The following is a 23224-nucleotide window of genomic DNA, read 5'->3' on the forward strand; positions in this document are numbered from 1 at the left end:
GGAAGCCGTGTATGGTTCCCTTTCCCTGGGAAGTGTAGGCCATTCTCCATACCTTAGCTGGGCAGTGAGTGGGGCTGGATATGGCAGGATTATGCTGATGTTGCTGCCAGCTCATCAGATCAGGAGCTGAGGAGGTAAAGCTTACATGCCATCCTTGGAGCACAAGAACATGAGCAGAGCTGAGTGACACTTAGAAGATGTGGTTCAGATGGATATGATGAAGGCAGATAAACCTTTGAGTGGGGAAAGGAGGATATCTGTTGGTTGGGATGGAGCTGCAGAGCTGCACGCACTGCCCACGCAGACACATGCTAAGTCTTTTCTTCCTGGGTCTTTCATATACTGTCTGAGCTATCAGTCATACTTCTAGTTACTGCTGACTTGGTATCTCTAACAGAGCAGGTGATGCAAGGTTTGAGTATAGTATATCAGCTTCGGGGCAGCTCTCTGGCTAAATGGATGAGGGCCCGGTGATCTGTAGGTAGAGGAGAAAAATAAGAGGGAAGTGAGTCTTAATGGCTTGAGTGGAGCTGGCCTTGTGTAGCTTTGTCTCCCAGACTTCTGGACAGTGTCCCTCCCAGGAGGAAGGAGATGCCTTAAGCACATAGTGACAACTTGGTCTTTCTTGGAAGACTGTCAGCAATTCTGGCAGTGGTGGATTTGGAGAGGAGAGCAGCTGTCGTAATATTGTGTGACTTGGGCAGTTATGTGTGTTCCCCGTGGGTCAGAGGGGCTTCAGTCAGAAGCCTACAGCAGGGATGCTTTCTGATCCATGGGAGTGAATGTGTATTTGACAGAGGCTGTGCTGATACTGGGGTACTTTCGTTACAGCCACCCATGGGAGAGGAAGGTGGACACAAGAGATACCCAACGACGTCAGGGGGAGATGGCAGGAAGCGCTACCCATCCCAGTCTTCCAGCAAAACGGTCAGCCAGTGCTCATCCAGCCAAGCCCACGCCTCGTCCAGTCAGCCTGCACAAGAGGATGCCAAAAACCTGAGCCAGCAAGTCCCTGCTGCAGAGTCGCAAACAGTGGGGAAGTAAAGAGGATTCAGCTTCTGCTTCCCACCAGGAAACAGGATGGGTTGGTGGGGGACTGGCAGAGAGAAGTGGACGAGGGGTGGGATGGGAAGGGAATTGGAATTGGAATGTGGATGCCCAGGAATAGCCTGCTGGGAGAAACTTCAACGCACATGATTTCTTTTTTTCTCTTGTGGCTGGAAAGCAAAGACGATCTGCATCTAAAACACCGTTTTGCTATTACAAACCTGACCAGAGCCAGACCCGCCCCCACCAGACCCACCCTTTTGCTTTTCCTTCTCATCCCTTCCCTCCTGTGCACACGCCTCATGTCTTAGTGTATCTTCAAAAAAAATATTCTGGCTGGGTTGGAAAGGGGAGATTTTTTTTATTATTATTATATATATATATCAAGTTTTAAATTATTGCTAGAAGTTTGTCCAGATCTACCAAAACAAGTCCTTTCTGTGCAGCCCTGGTGACTCCTTTTGTGTCCCCACCCCTTGGATCGCTGGGCAGCCCAGCCAGGAAGCTCAGAGGAGTGAGGTTCCCTATAGCAGGGGCCGAAGCCGCAGCATTGCAGTGCTGCGGAGCCTCTGATCTCCACGACCTGGCTGACATTTCCCATCCCACGTCTGGCAGTGCTTCTTCAACATCAACCGTCGCTAACGGCGCCCAGCCCTGTTGGTCTTCCCGGTCCGTCCTCCCCAGCGTCTTCATCTCCAACCTTCCTCTGGGTCTGGCTCTCCCTCCACTCACTTTTTACCCTTCCATCACGGACAATTTGGAAGTCAACCAAAGGACCTTTGCCAAGGATAGGTTTGTTGTGACTCCTTCCTGCAAGGATAGCAGCTGGGAGGCCGGCAGGCACCTGGACTTGAATCTGCATGGATGCTGCAGCCGCCTGCCCAGGGCTCATTGCATGCAAAGACAGGACTTTGCTGAAGGAGCCTTTCCCTTCCTTTTCACTTGGAAAAACGAAACAAACTACAAAAAACACGATACCCCCTGAAACAACAAAAACTCTAGAAGGACATCTCCCTTTGCTTTCTTCCTTGGATATATTAATTGAAGAAGGAAAAAAAAAAAAAGAAAAAAGAAAAAAAACGACACAAAAAATACAAAAAAAAAAAAAAAAAGCCAACAAAAAAACCCACAAAACAACAAAAAAAAACGTTGCCTTACGGTGGAGCTGGATTAGATGGGGAGGCTCGCTGGCTCTTGTGCCCCAGGCCGTGCTGGGTGCTCCCTCCCATCACTGCTGCTGAGCCCACCTGCCCCGCAGCCCCCTCCAACCCACAGCTCCCTGGGATGCTCCTGCAGGGAAGGCACCGAGGGCAGTCGTATTCCAGACTTGTGCTCACCAAGTAGCTGAAGTCCTACATTGCGTACGTACCACTGTAGCATCCTCCCTGCAGTGGTGACTGTGTGCTTGTGGCATCGCTTGGCCTTCTGTGGGCAGCCTAGGTTGTGCCTGGGAGGTGGGCAGCGTCTGTCAAGGCAGCTGGAGGGACTTTGGTGCTGGGAGGGCAGGCAAGGCCCTCATGCAACCCGATGCTGTTGTCTGACACACAGTGCAACTCCTGCTGCTGCCAGACAGTGAATATTGCTCTGTGTCCTAGTAGGGACTTGCTTGTTGGAGGAGGGCTGTTGCCTGGGTAGCTGCAATGGGGGCTGTGCGGCACTGGCTGGGCTGTGGGCAGCAAATCCTCCTCAGTCCATGTTGGTTGCATCCCTTGTGAACACATGGCTGTGTTTGGGGGCATTGTCCAGGAATGAGATCTGTACCCCAGACCTGGAGCTCCTCCTCAGCGAGAGCTGCTCGCCCTGCTGCTCTGCTTTGTGCCCCGGGGCAGGACCTGTGCTTTGTAGCTGGCTTGGTTGAGACTCATGGCGCGCTGTCCTCATGTGCTGTGAACATGCTGTGTGCATGATACGGAGCGGGCGCTTGGTGGGCTGTAGAAAGATGCAGCTGACTGCATTGTCCTCTGTAAAATCAAAAGCTGGTACTAACATTTCTCTGAAGTATCACAAAGTCATTACAGCGTTGTGTCTTGTAGCTGTAGGAAGGAACCATCTCCTTAGGCTGTGTTTGTATGGCTGTGAGGCTTGCAGGTGGGAGCAGCCAGGTGCTGAGCAGAACTCAAGGTGCTGGAGGTTTGAGTGGCTGAAACTGCTTGCTACACCCTGACTGATGTTGCCTTCCCAAACTGACACAGCATCAAAGTCCTTTATAGGTGAGGGAGAAGTACTGGTCTACAGGGCAGCTTTGTGAGCCTGGGATTGAACATAGCCAGGGGTTGAGTGAGACTGGGCAGCTGCTGCTTCGCTGTTTCCTCATGGTGTGATCTTGTTCTTGTCTGTCTGCTGCTATCAGAACGTTCTGCAGCTCAGCACCACTTAGAGGCCAGGTTTGGGGATGTTGTATCTGGGTCATCACCTTGCTCTGGGTCTCCCAGCATACACAGGCTGGGCTGGCAAGTAACTTTGGTGTAACTGCAGCCTTGACTGTTATGTCCACGTTTCTTTTCTGTGAGCTGAGTTGGATCTCTGATGCTATGGATGTGGCAGGGCCTGGCCTTGCTTTAAGAAGGAAAAGCCTTGGAGCCTGGACTTGAGGCCGTTAGAGAAGTTTTGATGGCTGTATGCAAGTGGCAGTGGGTCTGAACATGCTGCAGGTGATCTTTGTTGCATTCCCTTTGTTCCTCTCATTGGTGCGTGTTCTTTGGATGCCAATGATTTGCTTTTGAGCAACGGACAAAATAGGAGACTAGGAGAAATAAACTCCTGCTGCGGAGATGTTCCTTGTGGAGCAGACTGTGGGATTGGTCGGGTGGTAGAAGAGGCTGAGAAATGTCCTATAGAATTTTCCAAAACTTGAACTGATGTGAAATTATCCCCCTAATTGCTGAGCTAAGGCCGTGTCTGGTCTTGGCATGGAAGAGTTTTCCCCTCTGAGTCAGTGCTTTGTCGCATTGGTGTGGCTGAGGGTGGCTTTTGCAGGAGGTCAGAGGAGAGATCCCAGCTATGGAGGTCCCTTGTTAGGGCACAGCGGGCTGCTGTGTGCCTTGTAGCATCTCCATCAGACAGCAGTGTCTCCAGAGAGTAAAGGGAAGATGGAAACAAACAGCCTGCTCAGCTGGTGCTCACTGCTTGGGCAGGAGGCAGCTGCTCCGTGCTGCAAGGCAGGTGATGGCATCTGCAGGCACAGTGGAACTGCTGGGGGACTGAGCTCTGCAAGGCTGTCTGATGTCCTACAGCAGGCATGGGGACGGGGCTGCAGTGCTCCTCCCCTATTGTGTGCACACCCCGCTGGTGCTGTGCAGCCATGTGCATCAGGCACTGCATCAAGCATTGCACGTGGCTTGCTCCACCCCAGGGAAAGAGGACAGCCGTCCAGAGCGGGGTTTTGCTTGGATCCCTCTTGTCCTCCTGCCGAGGAAGGAGTTTGGCCTTGCTTTTAGTTTGGTTGCTTCATCGCAATCACGTGTAATGGTGTTTTGAATTGTTGTTATAACGATCTGAGCAATCAGGTCCTCTTATTCCTGTGACCCCTGCGTGGCTGCAGGCGCTTGTAGCAGCTCCGACCCTGTGGGTAGGGGTCAGCAGTGGAGGTGGACGGTGTGTTTCAGAGGAGACTTTGTTGCTTAATGTGTTCATTTGGGGAGAAAAAAGGAAAAAAAAAAAAAAACAAAAAAAAGATGGTGACGATGATGATTAATAATAATAATAATAATAGTACTGCTGCTCCATTTGCCTGTCTGTCCCTCTCCCTGCTGCACCCCCCATCAGCAGCTGTTTGCTGTAGCCCATGGGTTCCCTCAAGGTTTGGCAACTGCTCCCATTGCTTCAGACCGGTGATGTACTGGAAGGATGATTTGTGAACCCCAGCGCGCTGCCACGCGTTCAGCACAGCGGTGCAGAGGGGGCCATTTAGTTGTTAATGCCTTCCCAGTTATTTTATCAAAAGGAAAAGAAAAAAAAAGAGAAAAAAAAAAAAAAGAAAAAGAGAAAAAAAAAGTCAAACTGTAAATGTAGCAAGCTGTGTTTGCAATGCTTACTTTCTCCTGTTTCCTCTGAGACTGGTTATGTCACTGTCACTGTTTAGAAATGGATGCTAGGCTCTTTGAAGAGAGGGTTGCTACACTGATGTTTAATGCCTCGCTGACTCTTCTTTTGTTGTTTTTTTTTTTGTCAAGTTTCCAATACAGGTAGAATGACTTTTGTAAAAAAAAAAAAAAAAAAAGAATGAAACAAGTTTTCATCTCAGTGGCACAGAGTGGGTGCCTGGAGGGCAGCATTTCAATGAGTAGTTTACAGCTTCACTTTCTGCAGACACTTGAACATAGGACCGACGTATCTGTGACAAGCACATCCCCTCGGTGGGGAGCTCCAGAAGAACATGGACTGGCCCAGGTACCACCACCCCTTTGCAGCACTCGGGGTCACCCAAGGCCTTTGCTGCCCTCCTGTCCCCATCTCCCAATGGCAGTCTCGTGGGTGGGCTGGGGATGGACAGCTATCGTGGGAGGGGTGCTTGCAGCACTTGGTGCCTCCCTGGTGCAGATGTATGCCCAGGGGGAAGGCAGCCCGCCCTGCTCCCCCCTTCCTCTCCCAGCTTGTTCCGCTCCCGCTGGGGTTGGAAATCTTTGGATCTCAGAAACTATCACTGAGTTGTGCCCAGGGGAGGCTCAGCCTGCCTGCTCCGACCCGCTCAGGTCACACGGATGAGACCTCAGCCTCGGTGGCTGGAACAACAGGGTGATGGTTCAATGTGCTGGCCCTTCTCAGACTGGCTATGTCCCAACCTCAGCCTTCCGTTTCCCAGACTAGAAAGTGTGCAACCTTCTTCAGCCGCATTTATCGTAGAGACAAACTTAAAATGACTCATCACAGACCATTAATCAGTTGGGAGGAAAATCTTGTTAATATGGCCCGCTGTACATGATCCATCTCCTGTCGATAGTACATAATCTTTGACCCACGTGCTAGGATCATCATCGCATATAAAAGGAAAAGAGAAAAAAATGTAAAATACTTGAATGAGAGCTTGTATTATAACATTAATATTATTCAGAGTATCTGCTTTCTAGGCTGATGTGATTCATTATTCTAGTAATGCTTTAGTCCTTTGTAATTTGTGGTAATTATGCTTTTTCCTTTTTAATACAAAAAAAAAATGTATAAAAATAAAAACTTCAAAAGACAGCGCGGTTTGGGGTTTCTGTTCTGCTGACCGCTGTGTTTTCCCCTGAGGGCTGCAGGCTCTATGGGATGGGATGGGCTGGTGTGGGGTGGTTGGAGGAACTGGAGGGCAGTGCAGGGAGAGCGGCTGCTATGGGCTGACAGCTGTGAGGGTCGCCAATAGGAGCTGATGTAGCAGGGCTTGTGTCAGTTGGATTCCAGGCTAAAGGGACTTCCCTTCTTGTGGCGCACTGGTTGGGAGGGCTGGTATCATTAGAGAATGCTGCTGGAAGCGGCCATGGTCTATGAAAAGTTGTTATGACCTTAACAATGAGAATTGAGCAACTCCCACAGCCACACAGCCTAGAATGCATCTTACATGCAGGCAGCTGGAGCCAAGCAGCAGTGCAATGGCTTAGAATGAACTTTCTAGAGTTGTTTTTTCGTGCTGTAGGTGGCAAATAACAGGCATTACGTGCAGTCATCTCAAGTATCGTGTTTAAGTTCAGTTTTGAGATTCATTACTTGTGAATAATAACTTGTTTCCCAAGTAGAATGCTTGTTAGCGTACATCATTGTCTCTTCCTCTCCTTGTCCCTGGGCTATGCAGGAACTGCAGGCTGGAGGGTTCACCCTGCCCTCTTGGGTATATCAGGGATGCTTTTGGAGAGTGGTGTGAGGCTGAGGAGGACCCTGTGTCTCTCGTAGGCTTTGCTTTGTCTGAACACATCATCTGTTCCGTGCAGATAATCCAGCACTCCCAGGACTCCGTAACACTGGTTGAACCTGGAAGTCAAACGGAGAATAAACATCACTGGAAGGTATTGAAGTTACCTCACCCTTCCTATTCCCATCTCCTTTCAGAGCTCTGATAAGCCATTCACCTGATTGCTGCTGCTGTACCTCTGATGAACCCCTCAGAACATCATTATCCAGGAGCAGTGGCACTGAACAACTGCCCAGCAGCTTGCCATGTTCTTGAGACCAGGCTGCCCAGGGATGTGGAGCTGCTGTGCTCCCAGCACTGCAGATACTGGCACGGCCCTTCTGCCCAGACAGCACCTGAGCTGAGCTGCGCGTGAAATGGTTGGTAACAAGAACTGGGCCCACGTTCTGGGTGTTGCTTTGTACTTAGGTTGCATTAGAACTACCACATCTTCTGTTTCTACAGGAGAAACAAACTGCTTGAGGAAGCGTTTGTATGAATTTAATGCATAGCAGGGAGAAGGAAACTATTCTTCCACTCTTTTGGTAAGTATCCCTGAACACCGTACTGAAAGTTTGCTCTCTCCAGTGTAAAACAGAGCTGGGAACCTTTGCCAAGAAGGGTTAATTGAGGTTGTTTAGGCGTTACCTGTCACCAGCACTAATCTCAGTGCATAGGAAAGAGGCAGGGAGATGGCTGCAGATTTATTGTGCCATGTGATCTGTCCCTGCTGTGTTTTGATTCTAGAGCATGTACAGTATCGTCTGAACTTCCAGGAATAGCCTTATAGGGAACTGTCTCTGTGTTTGTTTGACGTTCAGGTGATAGCTGCTACTTTAGGCACTGTGTGCTTTCCTGCCGTGTCACCTTAGGACACCTGAATCACTTGGACTTGGCTGTGTTTGTGCTTTAGATAAGCTCTCCAAGTCAGCTGACGGAGGGTAGATGTCAGTGAGGTGGATGGCAGTTGTGCAGGAAGGCAGCTTGGTTTGGAAACCAAAGCTTTGTTGAACAGCTCCAAGACCTGACAGCATCCCGCTCTGCTGTCACGTGAACCACACAGGTTTCTCTGCTTGGACGTGAATGATGCAAAATCACTTGGCTCTTAGAAAGCTTTGTCTGCCAGCAGTGACGGGGCACAGGAAGGAGGAGAAAGGGAAGCTGGGACGTACTTGAGGTGATGGAAGTCATGGAACTCTGGCGATGGTAGGAAGGGCAGGTGGTAACCGCAGTGTGAAATGCTTGTTGTTATAAGAGCAAGGGAGAACCACACTGTGATTGAAACCACGTGAGACCCCATGAGCATCGGGCCAGTCATGACAGGCAGCGTGTTGGAGAACTAGAAAAGAGAAGTAAACCACCTCATTAATGGCACCACAACGAGCAGGCTGTTCTCTAGGAGCTGAATTGTTTCACCTGGGTCTATTAGTTTTGTGCAAAGCAGCGTAAAGGGCAGATCCCTCTGAAAACACCAAAACTACGTAATCATCAAAGATATAATTCTACTCTAAGCCAACTCAGGTTTACTCACTGTGGAATACAGCCAGAGCCCCAGATCCCTAAAAGAGGTGAGATCAAACCAGGCCTATGAGGGCAGCAGGATTCCAGCTACTCACCCTGGAGTCAAAGGGGAGAATTTCAGCATTACCTTGGAATACTGCTGAAACTGCTCCTGCTGTAAAAAGGTTCTAAGTTCACATGATCGTGTGGACATGTGCAATGAAGTGACGCAGCTGGGATCACTGCTTCATTGCTTCCTACCAGTGGCACAAACAGCTGTCAGTGCCCAGATCAAATCTTACTGCTCCAAAAAGTCATTCTTACAGCCAAAGGGAGACTCGCAGAGTCGAGGCCTCTCATTTACAGGAGATGGTATTTAGACATGGAAACCCTGTGCTCAAAGAAACAGCATTCAGACTTTTCCTTATCTACCACGGAGGCCCTTGGATTTGTGCTCTTACAACTAGTGAAGTGCAGCACATCTACAGCTATGCTTCCTGGAAATGCAGCTTAGCTTCCTTTAATAAAGAAATAAGATTCCAAGGAAGCATTTGCTTTGCTTCTCTTACCACCACTCCTCATCCCATGGAGACCACGCTCCATGCAGGAAGTGGAAAGCGACCATAGGAGAATCCACTTACTATGTGTTCTAATGGGTGAGCATAAATGGAGACCACGCCAATGGGGGCCGTCCATTCGTGGTGCTTCTTGTGGATGTGCTTGTACAGGAGTGGGACATGAGCAAGTCTAAGGAGAGAAAACAAAGAAATGTAGTTTTGCACCCCATAAGAAAGGAACATGGAGTAACAGAACAGCCCCCAGAGATTTGCTTGTGCCCATCTAAGCCAGATCTTAGAGCAGGGAATGGCAGAGCAGGATCCATGGTTTCCTCTTGGTAGCACTCAGCCCTCATTGAATGGATTCACTGTTGGTTGGTGTTAAACTTAAGTTCTGATACATCCCATAAAATCAAGTCTATGAACGACTGATTTGCTCAGACTTGGGAGTACATTTCAGTAAAAGACTCGCTTCATGTTTTCACTGTTCTGACTTTTCTGACTGGTAACAGTCATAGACAGGATTTTAGGTTTTCTGGCCCTTAGTAAGAAATGGCCTCTTGCTTTCTGGGCATTGCCCAGAAGGAAAATCTGTGTATTTCTGAGAACGCCGTGCCTGCTTCTGCACGGTCTTGTAGGCTTTTTCCTTCCTTGCTTCAATTTTATCCTGCACTGCTGGAGTCACAAAGACAAAACTGATGGAAGAGGGTGGACCGGGGCCTTTGCTGTTTCAAGAGATGGGTACAAGCTTAATGGCATCGGGGCAAACCAGAGTCATGTTCTGTGCTCAGCTCACCTGTGTGAATAATAGAAGAGGATTTCCTCTATGAGGGTAAAGATGCTCAGCTCCACAAGAAACCACTGGAAAGTGGGTAATTCCTTGCTGAAGGTGTTGCCCCACCATTTCATTACATAGAACATGGGCACGAGCATGGGAAAGGAGACAAAGAACTGATTAAACAGCGCTGTGTAGATGGCTTGTCGCAATTTCTGTATGTCCACCTGCAAAAAAGAAGTCAGGATTCCAGGCTATAGTGGAAGCACTGTGGCTTTGAGCTGGAAGGACGAAGAGCTTTCGGATTTATTGGCTGCTTTCAATAGTCAGCTGTAGGATCAACTTGTTAGCAAGCAGGCTATCAAGATCTGGTCAGCAGCCTAATTACAAGAACTGTGCCTTCCTCTGCAGTAGACATACAATGCTTAGATTGATTCCTCTTGGATCCTACCTGCTTGGAAGAGAAAAGCGTAAGTGGTTCTTCTCCCCTTTCCTAACAAACTACAAGAAGTATTTAGCTAGCAGAAGTAGCACACAGAATTACTTACAGGATCATTCTTGCCCAGCTGAATGCGATACCGAGTAATGAAAGTTGGCTTTCCTGTTACATCAGCCACCATAAGGATTCCATTGAAGCACCAAAAAGCAAGGCTAGGAACCAAAGCAGCCCCTGTGATGTGAGGAAGGGACAGACACTTAAATACCTTGGGAGTTTTGGGCAGTTTAAATAATACAATGGAGTAGTATCCAGAGGACTTTACTAGGCGCTACGTGTGCTGCAATGGTTTAGAATAGAATATGAGTAGGTTTGGAAGCCCATCTGAGACCCAGGGAATGGTGAGGAGGTTAAACTGCGTAAGTGCCCCATAGGCTAAAATCTGCCAAAACTGGGCTTTTCTGGGAGGCGGGGGAACTACCTCACCACTGATATTTAAATACACATCGGATAAGGCTGAGTGGGACCTTGGGACCTTGCAACATCCCTGCCGAGCCTGTTCACCAACAGTTAATTACAGATGGAGAAGGGTTGTGTACGTACTACAGCAAGCGTAAAATTCACTAATTTTACTTTAACTGTCAGAAATTAGTTCTGCTGAGTCATTCATTCATTTCTCACAGAAGCAAAGAGCACACCTACACAGGGAAGAGATTTCTGTGCTTTCAGTAGCAGCACAAAGCTAAATTGTTAACCTGTGTTATGGGTCTAACGAGGAACCACTCTGAAGGCAGCATGGTTGTGCTGTCAGCTGTAGCTGCCATGAAGGCTAAGTGTGTTTTCAGTGCAGGAAGTGGTGGGTGGAGGATGGCACATCCATGTTCCATTTGAGATGTGCTGCATGGAGGGTTCCTTGTACAGCAAAGGGTTGTTAACCCGAGGAACTCACCAAAGAGGAAAAGTGACCATTCCCTTCCATCAAACAGGTAGTAAAGCTTCAGCCATGTTGTCTGCCAGAAGTAGCCCGAAGAATCCCAGATCTTTTGCATGCACCTGTGGGAATAAGTGCTCTTAGTCACTCCTCTTTTCACAGTCCGCTTATCCCCTCTCCACAGAAATACTTTTCCTCAAGCCCCTTTTGTCTGAGCAATCTTACCAAGGAACAGAGTTCATTAATGCAGTGAATATGAGCAGGGCTGAGCCAAGGACAAGGGCAGACATCTTCACGGCAACCCAGAGCTTCTCTTCCTGTGCAACGAGCAACAAGAGTTGAGTGCATGCTGCTGTCCTATACTAGAGTTAAAACACTCAGCTTCTTAAAAGTACAGCGTTCTCTAAATCCTCGCTCTCAGTCACAGAAATATTATCTGCTGAAGGAATCTTCCTGTGTGCTGTGAGAGCACTGCGATGTTAACACGATTCCTTTAGCACAGCAAGGACTTGAACTTCACAAAGCAACTGCAAAACAATCAGAGAATGATCAGAGTCCTTTTGGTTCTAGGAATATTCCAAAAGCAGCATTCAATGTATTTGAACACATAAATACTTTAAAATGTTTATCAAATATATGACAAATACATAATTAACCATTTGTCTTCTAGCATGGACCCAGTTGGAACTGACTTTGAGTTTTCTCAGGTGAGTACGTGTTGTATTTATCTGCAGAATGACTAAAAAACAAACATGGCTCTAAAACAATGTAGTGTAATAACCAGGTAGAGTCTTGTGCATTACTCTGTCCTTCCTGTTTCTTATTGGTGTGTTGTGCTGCAAAAACAGACTGGAGTAAAAACAGCATGATTCATAGCTGCTGTCCTGGTCCTGTCCTGGCAGAGAGGACAAACAAGAGGCAGCTCAAGGAGTAGCTGTTGAATGAAGGTGTGTTTTGGGTAATGCAATATGAGGGAACCCTCTCAACACAGCTTTCAGCATTAGGAGCTCTTCTGGGTTCTGTAACAGCTACAGAATATTAAACATTGCCCAGCACTTGTCAGCAATATTTATCTGTCCCAGGACAGAACTTTGCTCATTAGCACTGAAACTTTCCTTGCTGAAACAAACATTTTTTCCTATCATTTCAGCTTTTGTCGAGTAGGCAACTGAGGAGAAAGTACTTTCCTGGACTCTTGCCCTACAGCTTCATGTCAGTGAGCCCCATAGGCTTACACTATAAGCAATGCAATCAGTTGCCAGCATTATCAGTGGGTGACTCCACTATTAATGCAAGGCTGGCAGAAGTCACCTGTCCCAGCTGCACAGCAGTACGTGCTGGGTTTGGGGCTGGATATTTGCTCTCAGAGGTCACAATGCTTCCAGTTGTAACCATGTTGTCCATGTTACACTAATATATGCTGATAGCAGATAAGGATTTCTTAATCTTTAAAGCCTGGAGCACCATCTGGGTATTCTTTAGGCAGAAAATAGAAGTATGAAAAGCTATAAAATACTTTGAGTCTTTTAACAGAACTCTGTCCTATAAACCCTTCTTTCTCCTGAGATGACAGACACACCAAAGAAAAGCTCTCAAGTCTTTACAGAGCTGGAATTCTTAGTTAGACCAAGTGGTATTTGATTCTTTAGTGTCCTCCAGCTGAAGGTTGCAAAGATTCACCAAAATGAATGACTCCTGATCCACCTCAGAGTCCTGCTTTGAAGCAGGATGGGGAGTAGCCAAAGTTCAGCACTTCAGCTATTTTCAAAGCCTTCTGATAGAAACTGTCTTGTTTGGAGGCTGTGCTTTTACCACACGTGAGGAAGTAATTACATGAATGAATCCCATGCACTATAATTACACGAACGGCAGGGACAGAGAAGTTCACACCAAAAAAAATCCTGTTTGTCAAGTCCAAGTGCTGACACCCTGTTTCTCTTCATGCAATGAACACCTGCGGAGAGGTTTCCAAACTTACATCCACTGATCTCCCAAGATCTTGCCCTTAAAGGCCTTGTACAATTTGCTAAATAGCCACAGTGCCAATTGGAGTTCCTACCTGCAAAGTAAAGAGACTGAGGCACACCAGCTGGGAAACAGATTGTTTAGCAGCACTTTGAGCACTGGGCCCTCACCCACCTCCTTTAAAAGATGGACTTTGAGTCCTTACCTGCTCCTGATGTGCAGCCATAGTGGAATACCCAGAGTCTCTCTTCATCTGAAAGTAGAAGTGATCAGAGTGAGTTTTGTGCAGCTGGAAGAATGCACCGCTAACAACAACAATCACTTCATCTGCAAGTTCAGTTGCAAAACTAAGGTATTTACTGTCTGTGCCCTGTCCATCCTTTATTATTGTACAAGAAACAAAGCTCTAAAGAAAGCTTTTCAAAAGTTCCCTTATTTCCTGATGTGCGTTAGTATTTTCCTATAATGCTGATGAGGATTTAAGGGTAGCAAACTAAAATGGAACAACAGTCCCAAACCAAATCTGGTGTGCTGCAGTACTGCTGTCTCCCTTGACCTGTCCCAGAAACACACTGCACTCAGTAGGAACAGCCCTGCGTGGATTGCAAAGCAAATGATGACATGAGACGCGTGCTCTACCATGACAAAGGCACGCTGCTAAACTGACAACAATGAAAACAAAACAAAACTGACTACTATAATGTGAGCTCATGCCATGAAGTATTAACGCAGCAGAGCACCATGCAGCCCTCACCCGCACAGTGAGGAAAGAATCGAGCACAGTGTTGAAGCAGCTGCTGGATCTGCATTGCTCTCCTTGGCCATATAAAGCCCTGTTTCAGGAGGTGTGCTGTGCCTGCCACAGGGATTATTGCGTAGCTGTTTTCATATTGCTGCACTCTTATCATAAACTGTAATTAGCAAAAGCTAAGAGAACATTCCTTAAGGTTTTATTGGTTTCACACAGACATTAAGAAAAAAAGCACACGAATTCTAATAATATGAATGACAGATTTACTGAGTATGGCACAATTTCATCTGCTTTGCTTTTCATACTTGGAACAATAGTCAAGCACAGGCAGACTATGTTACCTAAGGTAACAAAGGAGGCACGAAGAAGATTCCAAGGCGCCTGTCTAAGGTACAAGCAGTTAGAAAACGATTCATTAGAGAGATGATATTCTATTACCTTTGTGCTGATTGCAAGTGCTTTGGGATTACACCTCTTGCAGTGGTTCAGAAAGGAGGAATGCGCTGCCAAAAAGAAACCATCACGTTATCCAGGAGGCTGGATGACAGTTTTCTGTGTACTGCCTCACAAATGTGACTCTGTCTATTCAAGTGTTTCCAGCTCTGTTTCCCTACAACAGATTAGTCTGCAGATCAACGGGCAGCAGAGAGAAAAACTGGACTCCTTCCTTCTACCTGCATCCCTGCTTAATCGAGGACAGAAAAAGATGAGGCCAGTGCACCAAACTGCTGAAGTGAAACTGTTCTGGGAAGAAAAAAGAGATCAGGCAAAAAGAGACCTGATGTGGAACCACAAGCCCTAACTCCCAACCCCGTATTTCAACACTAGAGTTATAAATATTCCAATGGGAAGATGAGAAGACAGCTCCTCACTAGGAGATTTTCCGAGCTAACAGAACTACTCTATGAGAACTTCTTGCTTTTTTTTTTTCCATCTCTGCATCAAATTTGCCAACCAGAACTTCACTGGTAAAATATAATGGGACTACAATATACCTGATGGAAAACACTGTCTCTTAGGAGTTAAAATAACAAATAACATGCTAGTCTGAAGAGAACAACATAAATAACTTGCCATGGGACAAACTGATCTTATCTTCATAGCAAAGACCTCCTGATCTTGATGAAGGAGTTTATGTTATGCAATAAATAGTATGCTCCCATCTTGTCACACAGGTCCTCTCAGTGCAGCAGCACCTGATTATCTCTATGAAAACATCACTAAGATTGAAACATGTCAAACGAATAACCCATTCATGTCTTGGTGCTTTGCTCTGTTCCAGTCCCAGTTCCAACACTTTCCTTACTCCTTAAGGATGTTATACTTCACAACATAAACTAACAACCTAATTTCACTTGGAAGAGACTTGGTCCAACCTCTTGCTCGGTACAGAACCAACTCAAAGTTAGATCAGGTTGCTGAGAGCCTTGGGTTGAACTTTGAGCATCTACATGGAGGGAGATTCCACAGCTTCTCTGTGAAATCTGTTCTAGTGTTGGACTCCCTCTCCTGCACCTAGTCAGAATGTCCCTTGTTATAACTCACGTCCCTTGCCCTTTTGCTGTATGCCTCACTATCTTCTCTACAACCACCCAGCAGGGACAGAAACAGCACAATGAAATTATTTTGCTGTGACAGTACAGTGAATAGTGCTGGCTGCAGTGACTGTGCTAAGAGATTATTCCAATCCAAGACGATCTTGTAATAGACAGCACTAGATCTGAGAGGGGCAGATGTCTCAGTTACCACTACCAGCTCCATACAGCAGCGCTGTATCTTTGCATGCAAAGGGTGAATGGAGAATGCACCTCTGCTTGGAGCTGCTAGGAAGAGGAAGAGCCATTGCTTGGCTGAGCCTCACACTCTATGAGTCTGCAGAACAGTTTCTATTTCTCCTATTTTTTAAAAGAATCAGATGATCACGGGAGCCCTTCTTGAGCAAAACCTATTTTGAGACAGTACTGCCATGTCCGCTTACTTTCCCTCTCCCCAAAATCTCAATATTCTACCTTTATTGTAACACATACAGAACAAAATTTCAGTGTTTCCATTAAAACAAGATACATTTTGATGGACTGAGCTTTTCCTCATTGATCTCTTTTTGTTGAATAATGTCTTCTGTGATTCAGAAGCACCAGGTACATTAACAGAAGCACTCATGTAACCATGGCTGTTCCAGCAAACACAAAGTCCTTCCAACTGCTTGGCACTGATCTCTTCTGGCACATTATACAGCCCTGAAGCAACCATTGAAGACCTCAGCTGTCTGCAGCTATTTGCAAGCATTTTACAGAAGCGATGCTGTTTAAAATAGCTCCTTTGAGGTTATCTCTGAGTAGTTAAGACAAAATTTGATCCAAATGAAACTGTAAATCAACGTTTTTCCCGGCTTTAGGTACTAAAGAATCCCAATACAAACTATTTCTTACATTTCTTGTTGCCCAGACAGACCCATGCTGAGACTGCACAAGTACCCACTTCCCCTTGTACTGCACCCAGTACTGTGAATAACTGGAGGTGTCTGCAGTGATGGACTGGCTGCCAGCCCAGCTGCTTGGGACTCCTTTTTCCCTCTTGCTTGAATCTTCTATGTTAGAAGTTCACTGGACTCAGCCTTTATAGTGCACAGGCAGTGACAAACCACCTTGTCTTCCAATCATGGTGAAAGTATAAAACCTACAGAAAGAAAATATAAGGATAACCTACCTGCTGTCCACAAAAGCTGTGCATCAGCCACGCTGTACAGTCAGATACAGGACTAGATGCTGTGTCTGGTGGCTCCCCTATTGTGCCAAGCCCTGCATAGCTCAGAAGGCAATTACAGCTCCTGGAAAAGCTTACAGTTGTATTTTAAACATACACAGGACATTGCCCTTTAGTTATTTCTAAGGTTTCAATCGGGTATTTTTAAGCCACGATACCTTTGAGCTCCGTCTCTTTGCTCACCTCCTGCTGGCTGTAGCCCAGTAGAGGTCCTTTGTACACAGTACAACTCCTCACCTTTCACTACTGCTGGGGAGACTTTATGAGGGTTTAACAGCGGGGTGTTTCCAAGCAGGAGTTGGCTGTCCCCTCCCAGACAAGTCATGTGAAGCCAGCACCGTGTCACTGTTAGTGCTGGCACTGCTCCCTGTTGCCACTCAGCCCAGTGCTCAGAATACATCTCTGTAGGTAGGAGTTTGTCATCAGGGTTGAATGGCTGTATATGTGAATAAAAAAGGCAGCTATACCTTAACGATAAGTCATTTCTACCAGAAACTAACTAGTGTTTTCAGCACAAAGCAGCTGATGCCAATGCAACCGAATGGCTCAAAGGCGCATTTGTGCAATGCGTGTGAGTTACGGGGCAGTCTGTAAAGCCAGCAGCACATCTCACTACATATATAACCTGCACCAGCTGTCCCTGCATCAAAGCTCCGTCTATAGGTCCTGTCTATGGGATGAGATGCAAACAGGTTCCGATGTGGTTGTGCTCAGTGGTGTTTCAATGCACTTATAGACCACAACGCCTGTAATTACAGCACTGCGAGGTGTAACTTGATGCAGATATGGCCCCAATCTGCACCACTTACCCCATATACAGGTTGCCCAGTTATTTGGGTTATTTGCATGTTATTTAGGCTCGCTCTGGTGACATAATTCATCTAATATGCTAAAGCAGGCGATAAGAGTGAACTGTGCAATGTCAGCGTTCATTTTAACCCCCGTTCAGTTCAGATATAGCTTCTATCTGAGGGATTTACAGCCTTTAAGATTAAAGGATGCCTTGCTTTGCTTTATACACCGGGTCACAGCGCAGCGCCACGTCACGGCCGGACACACAAGGACACCAGCACTGCGCATGCGCAGCTTTCCCCGTTCCCCCTCCGCGGGAGCGCGCACCAAGCGCGCGCCACCACACACCGCACCGCGCGCCGCTGAGGCTGTACCGGAAATCTCGCGAGAACAAAGCTCCAAACCCGGAAATCCCACCTCAGCCTGAGGCGTCATCGCGCATGCGCTGAAGAGAGAGAGAGAGGCACGGCCACAACTTCCGGGTAGGGCAGGTAGCGCCTGGGGGAGGGGAAGGAGATGGGGAGCGGAGCAGCGGGAGAGCGGGGCGGGACGGGACGGGAAAGGGAGGCACGGAGGGTCCCAGCGGGTCCCGGTAGGTCCCGGTAGGTGCGGGGCCTCTCGCGGTGCGGTGGAGGGCGGCGGTGGCGGCCGTGTCCGGGTGGGCCCCTGCCCTGAGGCGGCGCGGGTCGTGTAGGCCTCAACCGGGCCTGGGGCGGCGCTGGGCCGTTGTTTGTTGGCGGCTGCCTCGGGGAGGCCGATGGTGGTGATGATGTGCCGTATTGTGCCGTACTGTGCCATATTGTGCCGTACTGTGCCGTATTGTGCCGTGTTGTGCTGTACTGTGCCATATTGTGCCGTACTGTGCTATATTGTGCTATATTGTGCCGTATTGTGCTATATTGTGCCGTACTGTGCCATATTGTGCCGTACTGTGCCATATTGTGCCGTACTGTGCCATATTGTGCCGTACTGTGCCATATTGTGCCGTACTGTGCCATATTGTGCCGTGTTGTGCCGTATTGTGCCGTACTGTGCCGTACTGTGCTGTGCTGTGCCGTACTGTGCTGTATTGTGCTGTATTGTGCAGCTCGTTCCTTTTTTCTAGCTCTTTTTTCACTCATAGCTCCGTTCTGTCTGTTTCTTGCAGCACACTGATTAGATCTCGCAGCTTTCGGTTGTAACGCGGCCATCTGAAGGATTGGGGGGAGCTGGCTGTGCCCTGTGCCCGGCAGGATGCCAGCAGCCCTGGCGGAGAACAGCCAGGTGATCTGTGAGGTGTGGGCCAACAACCTGGAGGAGGAGATGAGGAAAATCCGAGAGATTGTGCTGAGTTACAGCTACATCGCAATGGTAAATGCTTGACTCATTTGTCTTATTCAAGGAATAGGGGCTAACGATAGTTGGACCCAGAGATCTTTTCCAGAGTCGATGATTCTGTGGTGGTTATGACAGCTTTGAGTGGGGATGCTAAACTCAAAGATAGGAGAGAAATTTGTAATGAAAGCATGATGTAAAAATACACGTGCCTTCAGAGCGCATAGAATTCAGCGCAGAACAAAGTTGTGTAAGTAAACAGTAAATGTGTATCTACATATTTCATATTGTATGTTGATTGGAAACGAGCTGCCTTGCTTCAATATCATCTCATTCTGGCCTGTTGTAATTGCTGTGCTGAGGCAGTGGGTACAGGAAGATGTGAAGGCAAAAATTCTCTCATGTGCTGGATCCTCTATGAAAGTTTTTGTGTGTTCTGAGTCAATTGATGTCATTTGACTTGAGAGCACAAATTGCTTGCTTTGTCGTTAGGGTCTGCCTTGATTTGCAGCCATAAGGTTTCCTCTTCCTTTTCTAGGACACGGAGTTTCCTGGGGTTGTTGTAAGGCCGATTGGGGAATTCCGCAGTTCCATAGACTATCAGTATCAGCTTCTTCGCTGTAATGTGGACCTTCTGAAAATCATCCAACTGGGCCTGACTTTCACAAACGAGAAAGGAGAGTATCCTTCTGGGATCAACACCTGGCAGTTTAACTTCAAATTCAACCTCACGTGAGTCTTCTGCATTAGGGAGCAACACCAGAAGAGATTATGTGAGGCTCAATGCCGGCATGACAGGCATTGCAGTATTTCTGGAATGATGTTATGATCTCAAACTTTACGTGCTTTTTATACATTTCCATATATTTTATGTAATCAATTAAATGCATGTATACTTACTATATACTTACTATAAGCTGATCATGCAGTTCTTGCAAACAGAAGTGGCAGTGTTTACTTGCACAACTGTCAGCCTCCTAAAAGCATTGGAGTCATAACAAAGAGGTTTTGACACTGAACGCTATTTGACTCAAAGTTATCATGTTTGGTTTGAGTTTTATTGACACTGTGACTCAAAGTTATCGTGTTTGATATGAGTTTTGTTGACTTCTCTCCCATCATCTGTGGCACTTCTGTTCCCTCAGTGTTACTTTTCAAGATGTCTGTTGTGTGAAGGTTTTATGGCATTCTTCAGGTTTGGCAATAGCGACAGAATTAATATTTGGTTAAGATTGCAGAATAGCTTGTTAAATGCATAGGAGTAATGGTATTAAAAGTGATTTGAGCTTCCTAGAGACACAGCCATGGAGCTCAGAGATGGATTGCCTGCAGGTCACTCTGATTTTCCAAAATGCAACTTGTGAGAAATCTTTTGGCAATGAGCCTTCCTTGTTAGCACCCTGACTGCAAAGCTCTGCTTTTCTCCTTCAGGGAGGATATGTACTCTCAGGATTCCATAGACCTCCTTGCAAGCTCTGGGCTGCAGTTCCAGAAGCATGAAGAAGAAGGGATTGATACCCTGCATTTTGCTGAGTTGCTCATGACTTCAGGGGTCGTCCTTAGTGACAGCGTGAAATGGCTGTCGTTTCACAGGTAGGTCTGAGGTGATTACTGGTACTACAGAACAAGATGCCTCTTTTTGGCTTAAATAGTGCTGCTTTGGACCATAGAGACTAACAGACCTTAAGGAGATGGATTTTAGCAGCTGTGCAGTTCTTAATATAAGTTTTAAATTGTAAAGGCGAACTTTAAGTACTGGTACTTCATTTTATCTCAGCACCTTCTGTGATCTGTATTTTGTGCGTGTTTTGCTGTTATCTTCCTCTATGGAAAAGAAGGTTGTAAGTATAGAAAAACACCCTAATGAGACGAATGTAACACTGATACCAGCTGAGTACAGGTGTTGTTTATCAGGTTTCTCTATGTTTGTTTTCAGTGGTTATGACTTCGGCTACATGGTGAAGCTGTTGACAGATTCCAGGTTACCTGAAGAGGAACATGAATTTTTCCATATCTTGAACCTTTTCTTCCCATCAATCTATGATGTCAAATACTTAATGAAGAGCTGCAAAAACCTCAAGGTAACTTTCATCTTTGATGCAAACGAGGGCTGGATGGGCAACATCCCTACAGATATGCAGGAAGCCAAATGACAGAACTATTGTCTCTCAGAATTGGAGTATAAAATCCAGTAGTCACAGACACTTAAGGCTAAGTTTGTATCTAATAAGTACTACATCCCCAGTTAGAAGCTTGTCAATATGTTTATTATGTAGGGAATGTTGACATAATTGTGTCTATCTTATTACTTTTTTTCACCTGCACAGAGTGGAACACTTTTGTCATACGTGAACTATTAATTGCTAGGCACTCAGAGGGTTGAAAATTATTTATGTACTGAATCACAGCCTTGGTTCAGGAAAGGGTGCAGCATTTGTAACCTGTGAATGTACCCACAGTCATCTCATGCGTCTGCAGCAGGAAAGCAAGGTACCTAAATTTGAGTAGAGTATTTCTGCGTTCTTGAACAATATTTATCATTGTATTTCACTCATAGCTCACTATGTTGCTGGAATCTGCATATAATATATTTAACAGTTGTGTTCTGGAGCAGTGTGGCACTTATGGTAGGACATAGAAAATAAACTTGACTGTTTCCATTGCAGGGTGGCCTTCAAGAAGTGGCAGATCAACTGGATTTGCAGCGAATTGGAAGACAACACCAGGCAGGATCAGACTCTCTTCTCACAGGAATGGCATTCTTCAGAATGAAAGAGGTAATGCAGTGTTCTTTTTGGTCCTCCTTTCTCTCGTCTCTATCCATCAGCATCAATACAAACCATGTGTTTTTGGTGTTGCTTTTCTTTTTGGCTATGTGAGTATCACCACACTTCAAAATGGTCAGTAATAAGAATTGTGTATACTGGTATAGAATCTAATCTTTGTCTTACTGCCTATGCTGAATCCTAGAGGTGCTGACTTCAGACAAGCTCTTTCATTAAGGTTAGGTGCTTTCCAGTTTAGAGGAACAATTAAATAATTTCCTTTTTTTTTCCCTCTTCTCCGCAGCTGTTTTTTGAGGATACAATTGATGATGCAAAGTATTGTGGGCGGCTGTATGGCCTTGGCACAGGAGTGGCTCAGAAACAAAATGAAGATGTGGACTCAGCCCAGGAGAAAATGAGCATTTTGGCTATTATCAACAACATGCAGCCATGATAGGTGGTAGTCCTCAGCAGAATATGGTTACTATATTGGCAGCTGCTGTCACCTCACCCATTTTCCCTAATGCTGTCTCAAAGGCACAGTACACAATCTCTGGAAGGCTGCAGTTTTGCTGAAGAGCTGCATCTTCATTTGAAACCTTGGACAGAGTTGACTCAATTCCTAATGCCAGCATTTGTGATTTGCCATCTTTTTAATACGAAGGGCAAAAGACAGAAACTACTGTGTATACCTCTGTTTTTTTCCTCTTTATACTGTACAGAATCTGCAAGGAAGACTTAACAATGTAATAATATTCCTTTAAGACAAGGACCTGGAAATCCAGTGAAGTCAGACACAGACGTGCACATGAACTTTCAAACTGTGCTTTAGAAAGCTTATTTTAAAACTTCTGCATGTTGTGAGGGTGACAGCTTCACCTCATCTTTTGCTTATTTTATCTTTGTGTAGTCTGTGGAAAATATGCTCCCTTTGATCACTGCAGAGGTTTGAGAAAGGATAACATTAAAAACGATCCTTGCAGCTAAAACTATTTGGAGATTTGCTTTAACAGTGGGAATGGATATTACTCGAGTCTCAAGTTGATTTGGTCAGCTTCATGGCTTCTATTTCTCTGTGGTACAGGCTTGACCCATACTGAGCCTTGGCTTAGTTCTTACAGGTGTTAAACAATTCTAGATAGAAATTAAGAGGGCCTTTTGCTTGAGAACCTCTTGACAGGACCAATATTCTGACTTCAGTCTTCTTCAACTTCACCTACAAATCTTAGTCTCATTATGACACAGTTAATTCAGAACATGGATAAACTTGTTCCTCTTCTCCCTGCTTTTTACTCCATGCTTAATAACTTCCAAAACAGCTCTCCGTCATTACAAACATCTGAATCAGAGCTAGAGAATGGATGAACAATGTGGGATTCTGACTTCTAAAGATCAAGTCATTCTATAATACTTTTTCTTCCCCAGCAGCTCTGTAATGACGTTATTGAGCAAGAAAAAGACCTGCAAAAGTTTTGGATGTGGCAAACATAGAATTTTGACTTGGTCATGCATTTGACACAAGCTTAAAGAATTCATTATTAGGAAGGAGGGTTTAGAGCTGGGATTTGAAATACTTGTAAATAGAACCTGTTTTTAATTTTTGTAAAATAAATTTTTTTTTAAACAAGGCCTCGTTTGGGAATTTTAGTACTTGATGGAACTCAGCCTTTGGAATCTGAACTCAAGAGATACCTGCATGCAAGAAAGGGAAGATGCTGAAGTTTCTTTTACTAATGATGTATGACTGAGATAGTTCTTAAAATTT

The 23224-nt window shown here is 46.0% G+C and overlaps 3 protein-coding genes across 18 annotated transcripts in view; 2 read left to right on the top strand and 1 right to left on the bottom strand.

Annotated features, from left to right (window-relative positions):
• Positions 1–6228, top strand: part of LARP1 (La ribonucleoprotein 1, translational regulator) — a 42624-nt gene extending 36396 nt beyond the window's left edge. For 3 of the 6 annotated variants that reach the window (XM_032447448.1, XM_032447447.1, XM_032447449.1), the window contains exon 18: positions 1465–6228. In XM_032447448.1, the coding sequence (XP_032303339.1) occupies positions 1465–2032 (568 nt within the window). In that variant the 3' untranslated portion in view covers positions 2033–6228. Of the gene's footprint in view, positions 1–831 lie in introns of all 6 variants that reach the window. The other 3 variants (XM_015875643.2, XM_015875639.2, XM_015875642.2) reach the window with 1 other exon arrangement.
• FAXDC2 (fatty acid hydroxylase domain containing 2) lies at positions 5251–18151 on the bottom strand. Of its 8 annotated transcripts, XM_032447451.1 has the most exons (11): positions 17798–18151; positions 16747–16990; positions 16532–16661; positions 13280–13327; positions 11335–11426; positions 11128–11231; positions 10291–10412; positions 9764–9969; positions 9052–9157; positions 8083–8249; positions 6801–6990 (listed from the first exon to the last, which is right to left on the bottom strand). In XM_032447451.1, the coding sequence occupies exons 2-11, from the start codon at positions 16986–16988 to the stop codon at positions 6834–6836; spliced, it is 1374 nt and encodes a 457-aa protein (XP_032303342.1). In that variant the 5' UTR covers positions 16989–16990; positions 17798–18151; the 3' UTR covers positions 6801–6833. The 8 variants fall into 8 exon arrangements, with proteins under 8 accessions (XP_032303341.1, XP_032303344.1, XP_032303342.1 ...); XM_032447450.1 differs by lacking the exon at positions 17798–18151 and having other exon boundaries at positions 5251–6990; positions 16747–17625; XM_015875652.2 differs by lacking the exons at positions 16532–16661; positions 16747–16990 and adding an exon at positions 14264–14328.
• Positions 17771–23088, top strand: CNOT8 (CCR4-NOT transcription complex subunit 8). Of its 4 annotated transcripts, none has more exons than XM_015875654.2 (7): positions 17771–17862; positions 18528–18730; positions 19233–19426; positions 20126–20287; positions 20631–20775; positions 21361–21471; positions 21764–23088. In XM_015875654.2, exons 2-7 carry the CDS (start codon positions 18614–18616, stop codon positions 21911–21913), a joined length of 879 nt encoding a protein of 292 aa, XP_015731140.1. In that variant the 5' UTR covers positions 17771–17862; positions 18528–18613; the 3' UTR covers positions 21914–23088. The 4 variants fall into 4 exon arrangements, with proteins under 4 accessions (XP_015731140.1, XP_015731142.1, XP_015731139.1 ...); XM_015875656.2 differs by having other exon boundaries at positions 17786–17871; XM_015875653.1 differs by lacking the exon at positions 17771–17862 and adding an exon at positions 17874–17982.
• Positions 23089–23224: the final 136 nt, after the last annotated feature.

Source organism: Coturnix japonica, chromosome 13 (assembly GCF_001577835.2).
Source record: "Coturnix japonica isolate 7356 chromosome 13, Coturnix japonica 2.1, whole genome shotgun sequence".
Lineage (NCBI taxonomy): Eukaryota > Metazoa > Chordata > Aves > Galliformes > Phasianidae > Coturnix > Coturnix japonica.

Excerpts from the sequence above, each read along its gene's own strand:
- FAXDC2 (XM_032447450.1), bottom strand. The coding sequence starts at position 16,988 with ATGTATTCTGAGCACTGGGCTGAGTGGCAACAGGGAGCAGTGCCAGCA. Across the intron at positions 9,970-10,290 it reads AGCTGGGCAAGAATGATCCT|GTGGACATACAGAAATTGCG; the intron begins GTAAGTAATTCT and ends TCTTTTTTGCAG. Across the intron at positions 9,158-9,763 it reads CTCTTCTATTATTCACACAG|ACTTGCTCATGTCCCACTCC; the intron begins GTGAGCTGAGCA and ends TTCTCTCCTTAG.
- CNOT8 (XM_015875654.2), top strand. The coding sequence starts at position 18,614 with ATGCCAGCAGCCCTGGCGGAGAACAGCCAGGTGATCTGTGAGGTGTGG. Across the intron at positions 18,731-19,232 it reads GTTACAGCTACATCGCAATG|GACACGGAGTTTCCTGGGGT; the intron begins GTAAATGCTTGA and ends TTCCTTTTCTAG. Across the intron at positions 20,776-21,360 it reads AGAGCTGCAAAAACCTCAAG|GGTGGCCTTCAAGAAGTGGC; the intron begins GTAACTTTCATC and ends TTTCCATTGCAG.